Below are 24,811 nucleotides of genomic sequence, written 5' to 3'. Positions count from 1 at the left end.
GTAGTAAGCATTGTGGTAAATGGCAGTCATGCTGCACGCACCACATGGCCATACTTTAATCCTGTTGAACTGAATCGTGGCCAGTGTATTTTCATGTTAGGGTTGTCAAGGTTAATCACGGATTGTGATGCAGCATGTGCAACAATTTGTGTCTGCCATTGTCTTTCCACAGGATTTACACAAATTATTCCACAGTATGGAGGAAAAAGCCACCTCTAAATGTGAAGTATGCACAATATGATTCACAGCACCTTACGCTGAAAAGAGTGCTATAAGGTCACAATGTCTTAAAATAACAATTTGCCCAAAAATGTAAATTCTGTCATTGTTTTTTTCCCTATGGAACACAAAAGGAGAAATTGAAAGAATCTTTAGACGGCTCTTTTTTAGACAAAAAAAAGTTCATAGGGACCATTGCTGTCAAGCTCCAAAAAGGAAAAAAAAAAACAGTAAAAGCACAGAAAAAGCATTCAATACAACTTGTGCACTATATTCCAAGTCTTCTGAAGCTATGTGACAACTTTGTGCAAGGAACATAAAGAAAATTAAATGGTTATTCACTGATAATCTTGCCTTCAGCACTTACTTTCAGAAGAAAAAATTGGTTTGACGTTACTGACACTAAAACACTATCGGTTCTCACATGTGATGTAATCGAACGCAATGTGGTAGTTGGAAAATGAAATTTGAGATGTGCAGTGGAGGGGAAGATTTACAGTAAAAAACTGAAATTTTGGTCTGTTCCTTTAACAAAGATATCTTATGGCTCCAGAAAACTTGGAATATAGGGCACAAGTCATATTGACTACTTTTACTGTGCTTTTCGTCCTTTTTGGAACTTGACAGCTGTTGTCACTATGAACTAATGTAGTATGGAAATGAGCTGTGTGAATATTCTTTAAAAGTTCTGTTCCAAGTTAAAAAAAATTAAATAACAGCATACGGCTTTGGAATGACATGAAGATGAGTAAATGATGACACCATTTGTATTTTTGGGTAAATTATTTTTGCTCATGGTAAATGCCATTTCCCATCGTAATGACAAATAGAAAACCTCTGAAATTCTACAAGAAACCAGCATTGTTCATTTCTACACAAAGATCAGCAGAGGAACATTTGCTTAAGCTGTAAGCAGCAGGATATTTTTGCACTTCTTAGCTATGCTGACAGAAATAACAATGCAGCCATCTTTAATACATTTCAGAGGCTTGTGAAAGTAAATTTTTGGTTTTTAAAGTTTGAGATCTCTTTCACCAAGTGAGCTGAAGCATTCCTCTACAGTTTGCTCTGAGACTTCAGAAAGGGTGGAAGGTTTCCACTTTGGACTCTGGTCTTTATTGATTAGCACTGCAAGTAGAGAGGGAAAAATATTTTTCAGTTATGTAATGACCTTTCTCTGGGGTTCAGGGAAAAAATTAGTTTGGTGAGTGGAGGTGGCTAAGAATGAGGCCTTATGATTTTGAATTTATAGGTAACACTATATAATACCCTTTATTAAAATCTTAACAAACATTATTAGATTAATGCTTATCAGAGCATTAGTTAAGGTACATTCAAATAGACAGAAATTAGACTAGTGATCGTGTTGAAAAAACAGGCTTCTGAGGAATATCACTCAATCATCATTCCATTCAATTATATATTATGTCCACCACAACAAAAACACAGAGCTTTGAACATACTGAAATATAATTTTTATAAGGTATATTTAAAGTGGGAACTGATATGCATATGTATTCTCATCTATGCAGCCTGCTCTTTCATAAAAATCTCATTGTTTTATATTACAAGTTATGATACCATACCTATAACCCCCAGAGACCCAGCAAATCCAGGGGGTGGATTTTCTCCCCTTTTCTCCCCAATTTGGAATGCTCAATTCCCAATGTACTCTAAGACCTCGTGGTGGCATAGTGACTCGCCTCAATTCGTGTGGCGGAGAACGAATCTCAGTTGCCTCTGCGTCTGAGACCATCAATCCGCGCATCTTATCACGCGGCTTGTTGAGCGTGTTACTGCGGAAACCTAGCGCGTGTGGAGGCTTCACGCTATTCTCCGCGACATCCACGCACAACTCACCACGTGCCCCACCGAGAGCGAGAACCACATTATAGCGACCACGAGGAGGTTAACCCAACATGACTCTACCCACTCTAGCAACCGGGCCAATTGGTTGCTTAGGAAGCCTGACTGGAGTCACTCGAACTTGCGACTCCAGGTGTGGTAGTCAGCGCCTTTACTTGCTGAGCTACCCAGGCCCCTCTTTTTCAGTATTAATTTAATTATTAATGTTCTTTTTTGAAGAAAAGGTCCATCTTACCAGCTCTAACTCCCTCATAAAAATCTTGGCCTCTCTGCAAAACAAGATTAAAAACCCATGGCATGAATAACACAAATTTGTCCACTACACTAATAACTGGTATAGTTGGCAAAAAGAGCCAACACTGTTTAAAGCAGATTTGATTTGGGTAATAGAAAGGATACAGCCCTGCACTGAAAGAGAAAGAAGCAGCAGTTACATACCATGCAGGCCTGACTAAGTCTATACTCCATCACCAGCACCTCCTGCAGACTCATTTTTGCTCCTTCTTGAATCTGTCTAAAAGTTAACTTCAGTGAAGTGGGGGACATTTTGGCCAGAGTCTGTTAAATTCAATATAAAACACCAAATTTTATAAACAAAGAATTCTTACAAGAACAAACATAAAATAAATAAAACAGTAAAAAAATCTGACCGCACCAGCAAAACGTCAAAACACATTCAAGTCATTCTGATTTCTGTGAGAGGGAAAGGCCAGAGCAGGTTTTATTTTGATTTGATTTTGAATTTGTTTCATTGACCTTGAAAGACATGAAGAACAGTGGATGGAAACTTGCATTCACAGCTTCACGCAGTGCTGATTAATTCACAAGATAAGGCCTGTACCTTAGAACAGTATGGAGATTTCAAGTTCATAAAAACCTCAATGGGAATAGTTAAAATAAGACCAATCTGAAATGATCCAGTGTTGAAACCAGGAAATAATTACACTGGCATAATCAATGATAAGTGCAAATCGTAGGTTGCATTTTCCCCTCTAACATAATTTTTTCTCCACTGATGGTTTGGGGTTTTGGTTGGGGGGTTCCGTTTATAAAATATGCATTCCTCTTCACTGTATTACAGCCTGTACAGCTGAAAACATTTCGCTTCACAACTTGCTTTTGGTGTCCCTCCATGGATATTTCACCTGGAAAATGGAGCTTACATGTGCCCATATACCCAACAACACTTACCGCTTTAGCCACTGGGGGCAGTGTTTCAAATTTCGGTAAGCACAGACCGATTATAGCTAAAGAAAAGTCAACCTACTGGTTCCGATTTCACAGTGAGATCAGTCTGAAAATGTAACAGTAACTGGGGTGGGGGCATGAAAAGGTCCAAATAAGGCCATACGGTATGAACATGGAGATAAAACAAGGGTTATGGCCAAGAGTGCTGTTGACAAAAAGAGGCCCCACATGAGCTGGCCCATGAACAGCCCCGTGGTTAGAGAGAACCTCGCATGACCTGCCCAAACATAAACCACAAATTCAATGCAACCAACCTGTTCTTCTGTTTATATCAGTGCCACTTGCCAAACTACATTAAAGTATTTTCATTACTTTAGGACATGAAAGCACAAAATTAGCACATGGGAAACAGAATTTCCCCACATTTGAGCAACAGCAACTGAGAAGATTGAAAAATGAAATGTAACAGTGTCAAACATCAATTTCCTTTCTTCAAGCTCACTCTAAAACAAAGTGATGCATGGCAAAGTAGTGTTGTGGGACGGAAAACAGAATAGCTCTAAAATAATAATGAGGCATAATACGATTCAGGGCCCATTACGCAATAAGAATGAATGTTTACACACAGCAGAGAGTGTGCAGGGACCTCAAATAAGAGGCTATACGGAGCCAATTTGTGTGCCTCATCAAATATCCCGGAAAACATCACTCTTCACCCAGCAGTAGAAGAAGCATAAACCTTGTCATGGTTTTCCCTATTGCTATCGCTTTTTATGAGGTTCATAAAACATCACTAGCATGTGGCTTTTGGAATAAATATAAGACTTGCCTTTATCCAGAGACATGGAATGGGATACACAGGTGGTAGTAATGCATCAGTTACCAATGGTTTAGGTTTGTTCATCTGTCACTTAGTATGGCTAAAATTAATACAATATCTGGCCCATTGTTTGTTGCATATGTTAGGCTGGTAAATTACATGTCTGCTTTTGTTAATGCATTTAAAAATGTTCCTATCAACTGACTCATCCTCTCAATTGTTTTACATTCAGCCAACGTCATGGTAATATTTTTACATGTTGTTGGGCCTGTGCAGTTCATGTTCAATGTAATACATTTCAAGGTTTGATTTTTTGTTTACTTTTGTGTGATAACACTTTTGTGACTGTTGTGTTGTGTTGGTTTGCCACATAATGCTCAAAGATCTGGGTCCTGAAGCAAAAACAGTTGAGAAGCACTTGATTTAAAGTATAGTTTCATAGCAATTCATTTTGAATTTATGATACTTGAAAAAAAAAAAAAAAAAGCCCAAGGACTTTTCAGTATGGGAACATCATTATCAGTATATGTCTCGCATGAACTATCTCTGCTAATTAATAGATTCAGAAAGTCACTGTCCCTGAACATACCTCTAGTCTGTTTCTGTGCAAAAGCAGAGCCATCTTTCTTAAGGTTCTCCACAATCTCCTCCACACTGGCAGCAGAAAACAGCCTGAAACAGGAGGACAATAATAAAATGAACAGGGCCAGTAACACAGTAAACACTCTGAATTTGAGAAAACTTTAAGGGTTAGTTCACTCAAAAAAATGTAACTTCTGTCATCGCTTACACTCCTTTATGTCATTACAAACTTGTTAAGACTTTTTTCTTTTGTGAAACACAAGTAGAGAAACTGTTATCATTGTTGACACTGCTTTTTGCCATAGAATGAAAGTGAATGGGGATGGCTGTACAGATGGTTACTATTCAGTGGCGACTGCTTTAAGACTACAAGGGAAGCACGGCTTTCCCTAACAATTCATAAGAAATGCGGCAATGACAAGTTTAATATATGCACAAATAATCTTTATTAATAAGATATCATTTTGTGAATTTCAATATTTTAGTGAATAAAAGTGTCAGATATCACACATCACAATCGTACAGTTTGTTTAATTAATGCAACATACTTTTGGGGCCTATAATGCCCTACTGAAGCCGTGCTTCAAAGGGAGCCTATGTCAGATACTGGTACCACTCAAAACAAGGCGCACAAAATTGTTGTTCATTGGACGAGAAGCTCCAGGCATAATTTTTTTAATCCCACCCAGACGCCGTGATTCTCTGGGAGTCTACACTAGCCTATTGGACATTACCCAGATAGCAAACCGACATAGAATCAACGTAGAATCGATGTCTCTCGTGGCATTGAAATGACATTGATTCTGCATATTTTTGCTCATCGAAGTCATGTTGAATCTACGTTGTTCATGCCATTGAAAACTAACATAAATACGATCTAATTGGTTTGATTACCTGACGTTAAATCGATGCTGATTTCAGTTGGGTGAAACGACGTCATAGAATCAACATATTTTCTACTTTTGTTTTTAAAATCCCAAATACTTAAAAATGAATAAATCAGCCTATACAGGTGCATCTCAATAAATTAGAATGTCGTGGAAAAGTTCATTTATTTCAGTAATTCAACTCAAATTGTGAAACTTGTGTATTAAATAAATTCAATGCACACAGACTGAAGTAGTTTAAGTCTTTGGTTCTTTTAATTGTGATGATTTTGGCTCACATTTAACAAAAACCCACCAATTCACCATCTCAAAAAATTAGAATACATCATAAGACCAATAAAAAAACATTTTTAGTGAATTGTTGGCCTTCTGGAAAGTATGTTCATGTACTGTATATGTACTCAATACTTTGTAGGGACTCCTTTTGCTTTAATTACTGCCTCAATTCAGCGTGGCATGGAGGTGATCAGTTTGTGGCACTGCTGAGGTGGTATGGAAGCCCAGGTTTCTTTGACAGTGGCCTTCAGCTCATCTGCATTTTTTGGTCTCTTGTTTCTCATTTTCCTCTTGACAATACCCCATAGATTCTTTATGGGGTTCAGGTCTGGTGAGTTTGCTGGCCAGTCAAGCACACCAACACCATGGTCATTTAACCAACTTTTGGTGCTTTTGGCATTGTGGGCAGGTGCCAAATCTTGCTGGAAAATGAAATCAGCATCTTTAAAAAGCTGGTCTGCAGAAGGAAGCATGAAGTGCTCCAAAATTCCTTGGTAAACGGGTGCAGTGACTTTGGTTTTCAAAAAACACAATGGACCAACACCAGCAGATGACATTGCACCCCAAATCATCACAGACTGTGGAAACTTAACACTGGACTTCAAGCAACTTGGGCTATGAGCTTCTCCACCCTTCCTCCAGACTCTAGGACCTTGGTTTCCAAATGAAATGCAAAACTTGCTCTCATCTGAAAAGAGGACTTTGGACCACTGGGCAACAGTCCAGTTCTTCTCCTTAGCCCAGGTAAGACGCCTCTGACGTTGTCTGTGGTTCAGGAGTGGCTTAACAAGAGGAATACAATAACTGTAGCCAAATTCCTTGACACGTCTGTGTGTGGTGGCTCTTAATGCCTTGACCCCAGCCTCAGTCCATTCCTTGTGAAGTTCACCCAAATTCTTGAATCGATTTTGCTTGACAATCCTCATAAGGCTGCGGTTCTCTCGGTTGGTTGTGCATCTTTTTCTTCAACACTTTTTCCTTCCACTCAACTTTCTGTTAACATGCTTGGATACAGCACTCTGTGAACAGCCAATTGGCAATGAATGTTTGTGGCTTACCCTCCTTGTGAAGGGTGTCAATGATTGTCTTCTGGACAACTGTCAGATCAGCAGTCTTCCCCATGATTGTGTAGCCTAGTGAACCAAACTGAGAGACCATTTTGAAGGCTCAGGAAACCTTTGCAGGTGTTTTGAGTTGATTAGCTGATTGGCATGTCACCATATTCTAATTTTTTGAGAGAGTGAATTGGTGGGTTTTTGTTAAATGTGAGCCAAAATCATCACAATTAAAAGAACCAAAGACTTAAACTACTTCAGTCTGTGTGCATTGAATTTATTTAATACACGAGTTTCACAATTTGAGTTGAATTACTGAAATAAATGAACTTTTCCATGACATTCTAATTTATTGAGATGCACCTGTATATGTACTCTTGATTAAAAACACAGCACATTCAGATACTCATTGTTTTATTTATACAAAATATTTCACAAATACAGAATTCTTTGGAGTTAACTTTTTCTGCCATATATAAATCTTAATACTTAGCCAATTATAGAAAAAAATGCCTTCACACTGTTGCATTCACAAATGGATGTATAATAATAAATTACAGGCTTCTTTAAAGGTAGTGTCAATTTTACAGATTTTAAAAGTTAGTTCATCCATAAAATTAAAAAGATGTCATCATATACACACCCTCATGTTGTTCTGAACCTTAGACATTTTTATTCTTTGGAACACAAAAGGAGATTATTATTAGGGACTGACATTCTCAGTCACCATTTTCTTTCATTGCATCTTTTTTTTCTATAAAAGTGAGTGGTTGACTGAAATTCAATTTTGCATTATCTTCTTTTGTGTTTATAACATACAGCTTTGGAACATACGGAGCCCCTTAAGATGATCCCCCCCCCTATCCCTCCCATAACCACAATACCATAACCACAAAACTTACCATGGTTTTAGCAGTAACCATATTTTAACCATGATACTTGTAGTGAAACCATTACACACAAGACAATAAAAAGTGTGGTGATACAATTTGAATTTTGTGGTTCTTCTGGTTTTACTACCTTAATTAAACTAATGTTACTGCTGAAAAAACAAACAAACATTTAACCGTTATGAAAATTAAACCTTGTTTTACTAAATAAACCATTGTTTAACCATGGTATTTGAAAACCATTACTACAAGATTTACCATGGTTACTAAAGTCATGTCTGCTACAATTTTACTAAAGTAAAACCATGGTTAATTTATTGCGAGGGAGCTATAATAAAGGTGTGGTGATGTGGGCGTGGCTGAGCGAGGCCGGGAAAGGATGAACGGAAAGGACTGACACAGAAAGGTGTGTGCACGGGGATTTTCAAAATACCCTGTAGTGACGGTCATTATTCAATTTCGAGGACAAAAGCATAGTGTCGAGGCTGCGGTTAGTCCCTGCCTCTCCCATCCACTAATCTTGGGTACAATTTGTCTGGCATTTACAACGTTAATGAGGGGGATATTTGTGGATGGGTCCTGCAACAATAGGGTGACCATACGTCCTCTTTTTCCCGGACATGTCCTCTTTTTCGGACCTTAAAAAAAGCATCCGGCCTGGATTTCTAAATTTGCAAAAGTATCCGGGATTCGGCTTTAGTTGCATTATGATGTGCATCTGGTCTAATACTTAATTGTGTGCGTGCACATATTTGCATTGCTTTAACCCCTCTTTGTAAGTCCCGCCTTCTCGCACACCAATTGGTCAATTATAAGAGTCTTGCAGCAACTATTGGCCAAATTCCTGCCTGTCAATCTCTCCGTGAATGCGCGACGCGCTGTTGTGTTTGGCATCAAAGGCTGTGTCTCGTTTGGAAGGATGCATCCTCTGGAGGTCACGTCCTTTGAAGGCTGCAGTGTACCGAGTGTCCTCCTTTAAACAAGCCTCGTTTAAACAAGACGTCCTTCATAGGACAAATGGAAACGGAACATAACATGGTTGCTATGACAGCACGCCACTCTTTAACAAGCGCGAGCGCTTTGAGTGAGAAGGGAACAAAGTCCCTTTAGAAGGGAATGTATGAGGTACATTTTAGGAGAGTTATAATGATGTAAAGAGAAAATAAAATAGATATTACAGGTGTACTTTTAGTCTAATACTTTATTTTAATTCTATATTAATATAATTATACATATTATATACTCTACACCCATCTACTGAGGTACTTCAACTTGGGAATTAAAATTACTTGCGTTTGAACATCATATTTACCGGCAAATTGGCGTCATTTTTTTTTAGACATTTCCGTTGAAGCAAAGAATTGTGGGTAGTGAGTGCCCACGAAGGATACACCTCGTGCATCCTCCGAATTCCTGTGAAAGAAGGTCACATTCGAAGGCTGCATTCGAAGTGTCCTACTTGCTTTTATGAAACAAGACAGCCTCGATGAAGTATGTGGCCGACAAATGTGACCTCCGGAGGATGCATCCTTCCAAACGAGACACAGCCAAATAGTTGCTTGACAGTAGCAGCAAATGACAGCTGAGTGGAAACAATGCCCAAACGAAAGTACAAATTTACAGAAGATTTGCACAAAAATTCCCATGCTTTCATCCAGGTCGAGATCCATGGGAAGCAGAATGTATGACACGTAAAGCTGTCACTTATGTGTCAGTTGCTAAAAAAGGTGCAAGTGATTTAGAAGCACACATTAGCTCTGCGAAGCATAAAGGGTCAGCAAAAGGTGAAAGTTCATCAGGTAAATTAACGGACTACTTTTTGCGACCAGGTAAAATTGTTATCACATTGCTTCATTTTCCATGGCCATTCAAAATAATAGTAGCCTAATAGTGAATGAAGGTACACTCATGGCATAAAATATTTTATTTTAGTACATGGACATTCAAAAGAATGTTGGAAATTTTTATTTATTTATATATATTTATGTTATGCTAACAGAGTGTCTTTTTCACTGTATTAAAGTTTGCATTCATAGTAATGCTGTTTTGAACCCTATTTTGAACTGATTACGATGAGCTCAAATTCAGATGTATCTTTTGAATGAGATGTGTGACCGGTTTTGGATGGTGCTGCCTTCACAGAGGCAGGAGATTTTCAGCAATTAAAATCGTCAGTTTCACTCTGTTCCTCACACAATCCTATAAGGTTTGTAATAATTATAGTGCTTTTGTATCATTTTTATTTAAAATAAATGATTGTGACTGTACTTTTACCTGCTTGTTATGTCTTTAATATTGTTGTCTCTGCTGGAAGCCTGGCTTCTCTGTATGATGAATGGTCGAGCTCCTAAATGGGCGGGAGTTTGCAATAAATGCAAAAATAATAGCAATGTAAAAGCACCGCCACCGAGTACAGAGTGTTTGCGACTTGAAAATACTCAGACTTTTCACTTTTATTTCAGCTTTCATAATCTGATATTTTGCCAGTTTTGATGAAAAAACTATTTTGATCTTTGTTAATTATTTTAACTTAGTAATGTCCCCATTTGAGCAGCATTTGGGAGCAACGTTGCAGATACCAAAAACGTTCCCCACTTTTGATAAGAACCAGCCGCCACTGTTACTATTGTAACTCCAAACAAGTTGAATATCCTCAAAAATTACAATTTAAGTTAAAAAATTTAGCTCATACTAAATGGTCTAAAAGTTAATTATTGTTAAGTATCAACTTTTTCCACTTTAGATAATTCAATTAAACTGTAAAATAGAATTTTTCTGGTGATGGAAGTTGAACCCCCCCCCAGACACACAAACACACACACCCCAAACCCCATCTGTGAAACGCATTAAAACATGGTTGAATTAACTTTTGTTGCACCATAGTCATCAGATTTAAACCTGGGACAGAAAATTAGTGCAGCATCAACTGTTGTTACGTAAGGCTTAAATGCAATCCAGACTCAAACCCCAGAACTCCACAAACACAGGTAAACAAGGGGTGTATATGCTCATGAATAATTCATTCCAGTAAATGCTCAAACTCCCTGTAGGAAAGACACAAAGACAATTCTGTACATGTCAAGGTGAAAACTGAGCTCTGAAGAGTGTCCAATGCTGATCACTCAGATAATTTCAGTCCTTTGATCAACAAATCCAACTCTGTCCCTGTGAATGGAATTATGGGCATTTCAGGTTGGTACAAACTGCATGGAAGCCTCAAAGTTTTAATATCCAGTGAAACAGAGACTAATCCAGCAGTATAGCTAATCAATTTCAAAGCGTGAAGTCTATTGATGTCAGGCCTGTTCTTTTCCTGCAGGTGAATTAGACTCACAGTGGCCACATCTGTATGTTTGCAGACACTGTTGTGCATATTTACTGGCACAGTATAAAAAAACTATGTTGAATACACACTTATGGTGTACCCTCCACACATGCTTAAATGAATATTCTGGGTTAAATCTTTTGCTTTATCGACAGCATCTGTGGTATGCTGTTGATTACTAAGGCTAGGAGATATACCCCCCCCCAAAAAAAAAAAAAAAAAAAAAAAAAAAAATGATATCACAGTATTTTCATTTGTATGCATTTGCTTTTATTTATATGCACCAATATGACCATATATAGCAATAAACAGAAGTACATATTTAGTAAAACATTCTAATAAATAGACAACTCAGGGACTTCCATGAACATTTCTGAGAGATGATGCATACAAATTGAATCAGAGTTTGGACCAATTCACCTAAATGGACAATTTGAACCGATTCAAGGAAATGTATTGAACTTGCCAGCTGTAGTTTAAATAAGAGATGTTACATTTCTCATGTAATGCATACAATTACATTTTTTTCCAATTCGGATTTCATTTAGAACTTCATAAAAGAGTTCCAAGCTATGAACCAGCCAGCTCTGAGATGAATCACAACATTACAAACTTTGATTTGAAGCAAAAAATGTATTTCAAAATTGGACAAAAAGACAAAAGGTCTGGGTGTGGGACTGGGAGCCACGTGATGCTGTGTGAGGGTTGGTTGCTTAGAGGCAAGCTCCGCTTAAACTTTGCAACGATTATCGTTTTAAGCAATATTAACCGGTGAGAACTGTAATAGTTTTGTTTGTTAAACTGTGCTGGGAGTGCAGGATGTTGAAAATTTTTAAATCGTCGGCCTGGGGGGACATTAAGAAGCACTTACGTTCTTTGCAGGATCAAGATGGCAGAGGTCCAGTCGATAGTGACAGCGAGCTTCATGACGTAGGTCGGGATATCTCAGACATTTATGCAGTACTAACGAAAATCTCGACAGACATGGAGGGCCTCACAGAAATATGTTGTGTGACCAAATCTATGGAGGCAAAACTTTCCACCCTAATCACAAGAATGGACCATGGACATGTTGAAAAGCAGGTCAAATCTCTGGAGCAGAGTCCTGCACATGGGCAGGTACCCGACGGGTGAGCCGTTAATGTTTGATGTAACGGTTGGAAAAATATTTACCTTGTCATTTGCGGTGTGGGTGCGGGTTGGGAATCAACAGGCATGGGCTGAACTGCGGGTCAAATAGCCAAGGCATGTGACGCCTGCATCTGTACGACCGTACGTACTGTGCATACCATGAGTGCTCTGACTGACCTGAGAATATTTCATCAATCATGAGGTGTGTCCAGTATTTCTGTTGGCAAATTAATAATTATTTTGTGTCGATTCTTTTCAGTGAATTGGCCAAACGGGCTTGCAAAATGGTCTGAATCAGTTCATGATTCAGTACAATTCATTTTGAGTGCTCTCTGAATAATTTGGAGGGGTTTCTCAAACAGTAAAACAGTATCGGGATATTTACGAACACATAGAACAAACAGCACTGGAAACAGTGGAAATTTACCTACAATCAACTGAAACAAAAGGCTGCATTTTTGAGAGGTAACTTTGAGAAACTTCAGCTAGTGCTGTGTCATGTGAACAAGGGGCTGTTCAATCCGAACGTCTTTTTGTGTCAGCTCGCACTGTTTTTCAATCGTATTCCATGTAAACATTCACTAGATGATTTGAAATTACTGTACATTTTCACAAAAACAATGAAATTCACAAGGTAAAACATCATATAATGTGTAGTTGTAATGCTTTCAATATAGCAAAGGGTGAATATAATTTACAAATCACTCATTTTTGTTTTTATTAGCATTTTTCATACTGTCCCAACTTTTTCGGAATTGGGGTTGTAAATGCTCAGACTCAGAGTGCCTATTGTTAACTTGATTTCTTGTGTGACGTGAGCAAATACATTTTTTTTGTCTACCAGATGTAGTAGATTTATTTTAATGCAGGTGCGGTTCGGATCGTGGTCTTCATGTTAAACAATTGTTGTTGTCGGATAACGGGTCGGGTGTTAAGGATTGTGGGTGAGGGGTGAGTGCAGGTTTACAAAACAGGACCCATTCAGGACTTGGCAGAAAAAGAGCTACAGGCTAACCTGCCTGCTACCAAGGCTGATGTGGAATGGGTGTGGGAAAAACTAGAGGATATGGAAATTCAGAGCAGATGTAATAATATTTGTTTCGTTGGAATCCCTGAGGGAAAAGAAGATCTATCCTGGCAAGATTCTTGCGGTTGGCTGACAGAGACTTTGTTCTACGAGTGGCGAGGAGGACCACAACATCATGGTTTTTCCAAACTTGCTAGAGCTACACAAGTGAAGTGGGACGGATTCAAAGAGTGTATAAAATTACTGCACCAACAGAAGGAAAGCTTTGCACTACTTTACCCTGCTAAGCTGAGAATTAATGCCAAGGATGGACGCACGACTTTTACATGCCCACGACAAGCTATGGCCTTCATTAAATCAATGGTGTGAGTGGGTAATTTTGCCTGCACTCAATCAACAATACAGACTACACATCGTGCATTTTACTGATGCAGCCTGAGAGGGTTTGTTGTTCTGTTGTCTGCCCACTGGCTCATGCCTGACCCTCCTTTTTTCCCCTCTCCTTTTGACTTGCTGTTGAGCTCATTCGTTTAATTTGTGGGTTCGATGTTATTGTTTACTGGGGCCTATTTTATTTTTTATTTTATTGAACACATTTATGTACATTTTAATGGCATGGCTTATGTTAAGGAAAATAAAAATAAAGGCACCTATGGTAAATATGAGCAAAGAAGGCTGTGAATAAAAATCTGCATTATTTATCCTTTTGATCTTTCATTCAAAGATTTTACAAAAATATAACCTTTAATTGAAGTAAAACAATTGAAACTGGGTAAATATCTCATATTTAAATAAATATTTTTCTCCAAAATGCATTGGCCATAATTATTGGCACCCTTTTATTCAATACTTTTTGCAGCCTCCCTTTGCCAAGATAACAGCTCTGAGTCTTCTCTTATAATGCCTAATGAGGTTGGAGAACACCTGGCAAGGGACCTGAGAGCATTCCTCCATACAGAATCTCTACAGATCCCTTCAAATTCAGAGGACTCTCCTCTTCAGTTCACCCCACACATTTTCTATGGGGTTCAGGTCAGGGGACTTGGATGGCCATGACAGAACCTTGATTTTGTGGTCAGTGAACCATTTTTGTGTTGATTTTGATGTTGTTTTGGATCATTGTCCTGCTGGAAGATCCAACCAGGGCCCATTGTAAGCTTTCTGGCAGAGGCAGCCAGGTTTTGATTTTTTTATCTGTTGGTATTTTATAGAGTCTGTGATGCCATGTATCTGAACAAGATGTCAAGGACCTCTGGCAGAAAAACAGCCCCACAACATTAAAGATCCAGCATCACATTTAACCGTGGGTATTGGGTACTTCTTCATCTCTGTGTGCCAAACCCATCTCTGGTGTTTTCTGCCAAAAAGCTCTTTTTTGTTTCATCTGACCATAGAACCTGGTCATATTTGAAGTTCCAGTAGTGTCTGGCAAACTGAAGATGCTTGAGTTTGTTGTTGGATGAGAGCAGAGGCTTTTTTCTTGAAACCCTCCCAAACAACTTGTGGTGATGTTGGTGATGTCTGATTTATTTATTTATTTTATTTTTTTTTAGACTTTCTGATCCCAAGACCCAACTAATTTCTGTAATTCTCCAGCTGTGTTCCTTGGAGATTCTTTGGCCACTTGAACCATCCTCCTCACTGTGCGTGGAGACAATATAGACACATGTCCTTTTCCAGGTCGTTCTTAAGATCTCCAGTTGATTGTTTCAACTGATCTCCAATCTGATCACTGTCTGGTTCATCTTCTTCCAACCTACAGGCAGAAATTAAAATCAACCATGCCAGTAGTAAGGACTGTAAAGAGATGGACCAATGAAGCAGAGCGGGAACTACAAGCCTGCTTCGATTGCACGGATTGGAGTGTTTTTGAGGCTGCAGCCACAGACCTGGATGAGCTCACAGATACTGTTAAATCATATATCAGTTTCTGTGAGGATATGTGCATTCCTACTAGGACTTATTTAAAGTTCAAAAATGACAAACCGTGCTTTACAGCAGAGCTCAGGCAGCTTCGTCAGGCCAAAGAGGATGCTTACAGGAGTGGGTATAAAGTCTTGTACAATCAGGCCAGAAACACACTGAACAGGGAATTCAGAGTGGCTAAAAGAAGATACTCTGAGAAGCTGAAAAACAAGTTTTCAGCTAACGATCCTGCATCAGTGTGGAGTGGCATAAAAAAAAAAAAGATTTCATACAAAGGTGTACACTACAGTCTTCAAAGACAAAGGACAACTGGCTCTAACAAGGACAGAAAGAGATGTGGAAGGCCGGATGTGCAACTAAACAAGAGGATAATTACATCAGAGTCTCTAGTTTGAGAAATAGATGCCTCACATGTCCTCAGCTGACAGCTTCATTGAATTCTACCTGCTCAACACCAGTTTCATGTACAACAGTAAAGAGAAGACTCAGGGGTGCAGGCCATATGGGAAGAATTGCAAAGAAAAAGCCACTTTTGAAACAGAAAAACAAAAAGAAAAGGTTAGAGTGGGCAAAGAAACACAGACATTGGACAACAGATAATTGGAAAAGAGTGTTATGGATCTTCACCCCATTGAGTTTTTGTGGATCAGCTAGACTGTAAGCTGTGTGAGAAGTGCCCGACAAGCCAGCCACATCTATGGCAAGTGTTACAGGAAGCGTGGGGTGAAATGTTACCTAAGTATCTGAACAAACTGACGTTATTAATTTTTCATGTTATTAATGTCCTGACTATACATTTTGATCAGTTGAATGCAACTTTGGTGAATAAAAGTACCAATTTCTTTCCATAAGAGCAAAATCTGTACATTATTCCAAACTTTTGGCCGCCAGTGTGTGTGTGTGTGTGTGTGTATATATATATATATATACAGGTGCATCTCAATAAATTAGAATGTCGTGGAAAAGTTCATTTATTTCAGTAATTCAACTCAAATTGTGAAACTCGTGTATTAAATAAATTCAGTGCACACAGACTGAAGTAGTTTAAGTCTTTGGTTCTTTTAATTGTGATGAGTTTGGCTCACATTTAACAAAAACCCACCAATTCACTATCTCAAAAAATTAGAATATGGTGACATGCCAATCAGCTAATCAACTCAAAACACCTGCAAAGGTTTCCTGAGCCTTCAAAATGGTCTCTCAGTTTGGTTCACTAGGCTACACAATCATGGGGAAGACTGCTGATCTGACAGTTGTCCAGAAGACAATCACTGACACCCTTCACAAGGAGGGTAAGCCACAAACATTCATTGCCAAAGAAGCTGGCTGTTCACAGAGTGCTGTATCCAAGCATGTTAACAGAAAATTGAGTGGAAGGAAAAAATGTGGAAGAAAAAGATGCACAACCAACCAAGAGAACCGCAGCCTTATGATTGTCAAATCATACATACAGTACCACCTTCCTTCTTTTTATAGGGTGCCCCAACCCATTAACATTCCATGTAGAGAGACACATTTTACCTGTATTAAAGTGTGACTTATACATGATAATTTAGGAAGAGTCATTATTGTTTTGGCTGAAATACAGGGGAAAAATCTTATTTTGGCTAATATTTATGCACCCAACACTGATGATCAGAACTTTTTAATAGATCTTGAGGGAAAGCTACAAGCAGCTGGGATCCTTCATATTATGGTTTTGGGTGGAGACTTCAGTCTTTTAATGGATCCAGTCCTTGGGCATAGTGATGCAAAGATGTGTAGAAAAAAACTTGAGCCATGAGCTCCGGGGTTTTTAATCAATCCATATGGGAGTGACTACATCTTTTTTCATCAGTTCATTAGATTACTCTAGAATATATGTATATATATATATATATATATATATATATATATATATATATATATATATATATATATATATATATATCAATGTATATATATATATAAGTCACTTATTCCATCTGCTACTGACTGCTCAACTGGGAACATTTTAGTTTCAGATCATCCTTTGTTGATCATCTGAGATGTTGCCGCATATAATACATCCATTCTACAGGACCCAGCATTTCAAAAAATTTTAAAGACAGAAGTCAATGTTTATGTAGAAACCAATTGGTCCTCAGTGTCCTCTGTGGGCATGGCATGGGAGGCGCTTAAGGCAGTTCTTAGGGGGCAGATCATACGATATGCCTGATTTGTTAAAAAGATCAAATCACAGGAATTCATAGAATTGGAAAAGAGTATTAAAAGTGCTGAAAAAGAGCTGAAGCGCTGAAAGTCATCCAATGGTCTTAGAGAGATGACTCAGCTAAAGTATAAGTACAATACTATTTTGTCACAGAAGGTAGAGTTTTGGTCATTCAGCACAAGACAGACATACTTTGAGTCTGGGGACAAAGCAGGGAACTCTTTACCAGATACATAAAACAGAGAGTTTTTTTTTTTTTTTTTTTACATCATTCCTTCAGTGAAGTCTTCTGGAGGCAATATATTTACTTCTGCCACAGATATTAATTAAGCCTTTAAATAATTCTATTTCAATCTTTATAGTTCCATGTCTATGTCTACCGATAAGGATATTAGCAACTCTGTAGAGTCATTAGAACTTCCTAAATTGACGAATGATTAAAAATACTTTCTTGAATCAGATGTTACTTTGGAGGAGCTTGTTGAGGTAATTAAAGCCTTGCAAGCAGGTAAGGCACCGGGGCCAGATGGTTTTGCCGCAGAATTTCTTGATCTAATGTCACAGAACTGGCTTCACTAATGTTAGAAGTTTATACAGAGTCATTAAAGAAAGGTGAACTACCGCCAACCATGACGCAAGCCCTGATCAGTCTCAAATGAATGTATACGTTATCGTCCAATTTTCCTGATCCAGTTAGATGTAAAATATTGTTTAAAATTCTGGCTAACCGATTAAGCAGGGTTATTACATCTATTATACTTTGTAGCGGGACGTAGTCGTGTGTTTGTCACTGGGGAGAGAAGAAGCAGTAAGGGCCATCACCTGGTGATTGTTAACATTAAACACCTGTGTCTCGTTTCAGTGACGATGGAGACGGGCTTTAAAAGGCCAGAGAGACGCTATGTGTGTTCCATAGATATACTTTGTTGTGAAGCTGAAAAGCCAATACTTTGTTGTGAAGCTGAAAAGCCAATACTTTGTTGTGAAGCTGAAAGGCCAATACTTTGTTGTGAAGCTGAAGACAGCTGCATTAAATGTTGACATGTGGACTGTGAAACCAGCTCCTGTGTCCTTCCTATTCGAACCCCTCTACATATACATATTGTTCAAGTGGGGTTTATTCATGGTTGTAGTTCTTCTGATAATATTAGACGTTTTATAAATATTATGTGGTCAGTAGTGAATGATCAGACCCCAATCGCTGCCATCTCACTTGATGCAGAGAAGGCGTTTGATAGGGTGGAATGGGACTTTTTAAGATTTTCGAAATGTACAGGATTAGGAACACTTTTATTGTGTGAATTGAGTTACTTTATAAACAACCGTTAGTGAGAGGTGTAAACTAATGGATTAATTTCAGATATTTTTCTCTTGGTAGGAGAACCCGGCAAGGCTGTCCTCTCTCCCCTTTATTGTTCTGTCTTGCCCTGGAACCATTAGCAGCCACAATAATAAAAGAGGATGATTTTCCTGGTATTGTAGCAGGAGGTGTGGTGCATAAACTTCAACTTTACGCAGATGATATATTATTACTATTTGTCTCCAACCCTAGTAAATCTATGCCTAGCCTACATAAAATTAATAATTCTTTCTCCAAATTTTCAGGATACAGGGTGAATTGGTCTAAATCGGAAGCTCTTGTTCTGACAGCATATTGCCCTGCCACGGCTTTCCAACCTGGTGCCTTTCAATGGTCCAAGCAAGGCATTAGGTATTTAGGCATTTTATTTCCAGCAAATTTGATAGATTTAATTAGAGTTAATTTCGACCCATTTTTGAAAAGGTTCTCGTGTGATGTGGATAGGAGGGCTATGGCAGGGAAGGTCAATGTTATAAAAAGTGTATCCACAAATTCAATTATTTACTGCAGTCTCTCCCTCTAGAAGTTCCTCTTTCTTACTTTAAACAATTTGATAGAATATCTAAGTCTTTTATTTGGAATGGTAAACGACCTCGGTTGCATTTCAGTAAGTTACATAGACCAGTTGACAAAGGAGGTTTAGGCCTCCTCAAAACTTTTGTTTTATTACCATGCTTTTAGTCTCAGATACCTGGCCCATTGGTATCTTCCACCTGAGAGAGCCCCTTCCTGGTACAACATTGAATATGCGGTCCTTGCCCCAATCTCACCATTGCAAAGTCTTCCCATCAAACTGCCTAGAGAAGTAAAATTGCATCCTATTATTTCACATTGTCCACATTCAGTATGGACAAAGGTTTCCCATATGTTAAATTTTGATACTTACCTAAACGTTTCCTCAAGCATATGGCTGAACCCCAAATTATGTATTAACAAGTCCCCCTTTTGCTGGAAAGAATGGATCGAGAGGGGTGTTGCTACACTTGGTGACCTTTATGAAAATGGAGCTTTGAGATCATTTGAAAATAAAACACAGCAATTTGGGACTTCTAGGTCTAAATTTTTCAGGTATTTACAATGCGCCATCTACTTTGTACTATTTTTGTAGTACACAGCCTCCTAAAGCTGCAGACAGTATGATGCTCACAGCCTCAGTGTATTGTTCCTTGTTAATTCAGAGTCTTGGTGACGGGGCCTTAACAGCTCTTAAGAGAATATGGGGAAGAGTTTGAACTTGGTATTGGAGGATGGGGAGTGGGAAAGAATTAAAAAAAATGTTAAAAATATATCTAGGGATGCAAGGGTACGCTTTATTTAGTTCAACATTTTGCATAGTTTCTACTGGACTCCCTCTAGATTGTTTAGGCTTGGTTTAAAAGACTCCAAACCGCTGGCGATGTCAGCTGGAGGATGGAGACATAGCCCATGCTCTGTGGTTCTGCGCTAAGATTCAAGAATTCTGGGTAAGAGTCCAGAATTTTATCTGTGTGGCTCTAGATACTCAAATTTCATTCTGCCCCAGACTATGTATATTGGATGATGGGGTAGTTATTAAACTAGGAGATAAATATACAAAAAGCTGGGTCCAAACTAGTGTAATGATTAGCAGACAGATAATTCTTAAAAGGATGGAAGTCAGTTGGTGCTCCCTTATTTCAAGAATGGTTCACCGAATTGGTCAGGGTGGCGGCATTTGAAAAGATGTCATATAAACAGCTTGGCAGATTAGACACATATGGTAAGAAATGGGACAAGTATTTGTCCTTTCTGGAAGGCTCTCAGTGAGGACCATGTGGAGAAAGACAAAATTGTGGTAGTAATTGTGGATTCTGTTCTTTGTTAATTTCTTTATTATTTATTATATTTTTATTTTCTCAAATATTTTTTGTATGTTTGTTTGTTTATTTATGTGTGTGCATTGTGTAATTAGGCTTTGACCACAGCCCCCATTCCTTTCTTCCCGGAAGTGCATGAAGAGCTAACAATGGCACGCCATGGCTCTCCGCCAAGGTGCTAAAGGAACTGTACGAGGGTAGTTCCACCCCGGGATTGATGCAGGAGCTGTGCACGGCCGTCATCATGACCACCGTCCACCACTCTATTTGGCAGGTTTGGCACTCCAGCGGCAGTCTCTCTGCCCCTGAGCACCCAGCTGTGTTACAAATCCGCCCCCGATGTGACAGTCTCCACGGGTCACGAGGACAGGCCTCTTCCTCCCCCGTCCCAGGCTGTTCCGGGGGGGTTCACAAGGAGTCAGGTAAGTACTTGATGTCCCTGAACTCAGCACGGCCAGACACGGTGTGGCACCTCAGGCTCCGCCCCGCCGGAAGGCCCCACCCGCCAGTACGTCTGACGAGATTGTCCCTCCGGCCGAGATGAAGAAGGGGTTTTACAGCCCCTATTTCATTGTACCGAAAAAAGGCGGTGGGTTGCGGCCAATCTTGCACCTGCGAGTACTGAACCGGGCTTTACACAGACTCCCGTCCAAGAGGCTGACGCAAAGACACACTCTAGCGAGAGTCCGGCATCAAGATTGGTGATCAAGACCTGAAGGACGCATACTTCCACGTCTCGATTCTACCTCGACACACACCCTTCCTGCGTTTTGCATTCGAGGCTCGGGTGTATCAGTACAAGGTCCTCCCTTTCGGTCTGTCCTTGTTCCCTCGCGTCTTCACGAAGGTTGCAGAGGCAGCCCTTGCCCCACTAAGGGAAGTGGGCATTCACATCCTCAACTATCCCGACGGTTGGCTAATCCTAGCTCACCCTCGGGATGTGTTGTGTGCTCACAGGGACCTGGTGCTCTCGCACCTCAGCCGACTAGAGCTTTGAGTCAACTGGGAAAAGAGCAAGCTCCTCCCGGTTCAGAGCATCTCTTTTCTCGGTTTGGAGTTGGACTCAGTCTCGTTGACGGCGTGCCTCATGAACGAGCACACACAGTCGGTGCTGACCTGTTTGAAGGCATTCAAACAGAAAACAGTGGTTCCACTGAAATTTTTTCAGAGGCTCCTGGGGCATATGGCATCCTCAGCGGTGGCCACTCCAATCGGGTTGATGCATATGAGACCGCTTCAACACTGGCTACATTTCTGGACTCGAGTCCAGAAATGGGCATGGCGCCGCGGGACACATCGCGTGGCCATCACGCCGATCTGTCATTGTCTCTTCAGCCCTTGGACCGACCTCACATTTCTACGGGCAGGCGTTCCCCTAGAGCAGGTCTCCAGGCGCGTCGTGGTCACGACAGACGCCTCCAAAATGGGCTGGGGTGCTGTTTGCAATGGGCACGCAGCTGCCGGCTTATGGACGGGCACGCGGCTGCGTTGGCACATCAACTGCCTCGAGTTGCTGGCAATTCTGCTTGCCCTGCGGAGGTTCCGGCCGTTGATCCAGGGCAAGCACGTGTTAGCTCGGACAGACAACGTGGCAACAGTAGCATATGTCAGCCGTCAAGGCGGTCTGTGCTCCTGTTGTATATCACAACTCGCCCGCCATCTCCTCTTCTGGAGTCAGCAGCACCTCAAGTCGCTGCGAGCCACTCACATCCCGGGCGACCTCAACACTGCAGCGGATGCACTGCCACGGCAGGTTACCCTCAGGGGAGAGTGGAGACTACACCCTCAGGTGGTTCAGCTGATCTGGAGTCGATTCGTATAGGCACAGGTAGACCTGTTTGCCTCCCAGGAATCCTCCCACTGCCCACTCTGGTACGCCCTGACCAAGGCACCTCTTGGTATAGATGCGCTGGCACCAGCTGGCCCCCTGGACTGCGCAAATATGCGTTTCCCCCAGTGAGCCTACTTGCAGATCACACGCTCTTCGCGACAGCATGTTACTGCTATAGTGGCACACCACGACACAGTGGACGGTCCTTAGGGAAGCATGACCTGATCATCAGGTTCCTGAGAGGCGCCAGGAGGCTGAATCCCTACAGACCACGCCTCGTTCCCTCATGGGACCTCTCTGTAGTTCTTCAGGGTCTACAGAGAGCCCCCTTTGAGCCTTTGCAGTCAGCTGAGCTTTTGGCACTCTCCTTAAAGACTGCCCTCCTGACTGCGCTCACTTCCATCAAGAGGGTAAGAGACCTGCAAGCGTTCTCTGTCAGAAAAACATGCCTGGAGTTCAGTCCGGGCTACTCTCACATGATTTTGAGACCCCGACCGGGCTATGTGCCCAAGGTTCCCACGACCCCTTTTAGGGACCAGGTGGTGAACCTGCAAGAGCTGCCCCATGAGGAGGCAGACCCAGCCCTGTCATTGCTGTGTCTGGTGCGCGCTTTACGCATCTATTTGGATCGCACGCAAAGCTTTAGAGTCTCTGAGCAGCTCTTTGTCTGCTTTGGTGCACAGCGGAAAGGAAGCACTGTCTCCAAGCAGAGGATCGCCCACTGGCTCATTGACGCCATAGCTATGGCATATCACGCCCAGGATGTGCCGTCCCCAGTAGGGCTATGAGCCCATTCTACCAGGGGTGTAGCGGCTTCCTGGGCCCTGGCCAGGGGTGCCTCTCTAACAGACATTTGCAGAGCAGCAGGCTGGGTAACACCCAACACCTTTGCGAGGTTCTACAACCTCCGGGTGGAACTGGTTTCATCCCGTGTAGTGGCACGCAATACAAGCAGATAAGTCCGGGATAGCCGGCCAGGTGTATCGCTTGCACATAGTGCCTTTCACCTCCCCTGAGCTGAAGATGTGCGCCATTAACTCCCAGTAGTGTTCACAAACTATGTTCCCTAGTTGACTTCCTCCAAGCCCTGTGGCAGTCGAGTTTTCGGAGAGACTCGCTGCCGGCCCAGTACACATGCTAACTAAAAGCCCTGTTCTGGGGTAGGTGTTCCGCATGTGGCGGTTCCCTGTAGGTAACCCCATGCGATGTATATCTTCCGCTAATTTGTTTCCCTGTTTGTAGTAATTCCTCCCCTGTTGGGTAGGACCTACCGTGAGACTTCCCCACATGACATACTTCTGACATAGCTCGGCAAGACCATGTGACGTATTCCCACTTAAATATCCCCCCTCTCTCTGGGCGAGGTGTGGTCTCTGCGGTGTCCTCCCATTGGGAGGGACACCCCCCGACTAGACCTGGTCGACCCAGTCAGATAATCCCCCTTTTTTTTAGGGAGTGGAAAATAAAGCAGGGGAAAAGAGGCCACGACTGAGCTAGCCTGTCTCTATCTTTTGGGTAGTCGACTTGTCCCCAAAGGGCCTTTCGACACTCATAACTATGTTGGGGGAGGTTACGTTTCGGCCTGGTGCACTGGCTACGAGGCACACAGTTGTCTGCCGTCACACACTGCCAGTTCACGTAACACAGTTCAGCCAGTTGCACTGTTTTGTATAGGGACCCCTAGTGTTACTACATCGACACAACGTGAAGTGAGTGACAGATAGGGAATGTCATGGTTACTTGTGTAACCTCCGTTCCCTGATGGAGGGAACGAGATGTTGTGTCCCTCCTGCCACAAAGCTGAACTACGTGCTGAAATGGCCGGGACCTTGTCTCAGCTCCTCAGCATAAAACCTGAATGAGTGGTTGCATACCAGCTCCTTTTATACCCGTATGTTCGGGGGAGTGACATGCAAATATCACTCGCCAATTTTCATTGGCCATTTATCAAAGACCAGAGGTGTCTCGGGCTCCCAAGAGTGACCCTTAGTGTCACTACATTGACACAACATCTCGTTCCCTCCATCAGGGAACGGAGGTTACACAAGTAACCATGACGTTTTCAATTACCAATGCCATTGAAAAAATTCACTATGCAGAGTGAGCCATGATTAATTTAATCCATGAATGAAAGTGTTCAATAACAGGGCAGTTACTGAGATGAAGTGTGTAGTATTTAGCTGGTCATGTGATACTAATATGGCTGCCCCAATGAGGCTCCCCTGCTCCATGTAGAATAAAAGAGCTTTTATAAGGTTACTGATATGAATGAACTCTTCATCTCACATGAGTGGTCATGACTTTATACATGTTTCAAAATTACTATTCATTTCTTTAGAAGTACAACTTTTAAAATAAGGAAAAAAATTACTGAGTGCACCTTTAATAGTAAATTCCCCTGT

At 40.9% G+C, this 24,811-nt stretch overlaps 1 protein-coding gene across 1 annotated transcript in view; it reads right to left on the bottom strand.

The window, feature by feature from the left end:
- Positions 1 to 1,231: 1,231 nt before the first annotated feature.
- LOC127448033 (3-hydroxyisobutyryl-CoA hydrolase, mitochondrial-like) overlaps positions 1,232 to 24,811 on the bottom strand; it is a 56,788-nt gene continuing 33,208 nt past the window's right edge. The window contains exons 10-13 of the mRNA XM_051710296.1: positions 4,688 to 4,765; positions 2,524 to 2,647; positions 2,321 to 2,354; positions 1,232 to 1,347 (exon numbers count right to left, since the gene is read on the bottom strand). Coding sequence (XP_051566256.1) covers positions 1,232 to 1,347; positions 2,321 to 2,354; positions 2,524 to 2,647; positions 4,688 to 4,765 — 352 coding nt within the window. The remainder of the gene's footprint in view (positions 1,348 to 2,320; positions 2,355 to 2,523; positions 2,648 to 4,687; positions 4,766 to 24,811) is intronic.

Source organism: Myxocyprinus asiaticus, chromosome 11 (assembly GCF_019703515.2).
Source record: "Myxocyprinus asiaticus isolate MX2 ecotype Aquarium Trade chromosome 11, UBuf_Myxa_2, whole genome shotgun sequence".
Classification (NCBI taxonomy): domain Eukaryota; kingdom Metazoa; phylum Chordata; class Actinopteri; order Cypriniformes; family Catostomidae; genus Myxocyprinus; species Myxocyprinus asiaticus.
Note: the sequence above shows the minus strand (reverse complement) of the source record. Positions and strands in the feature narration are given on the sequence as shown.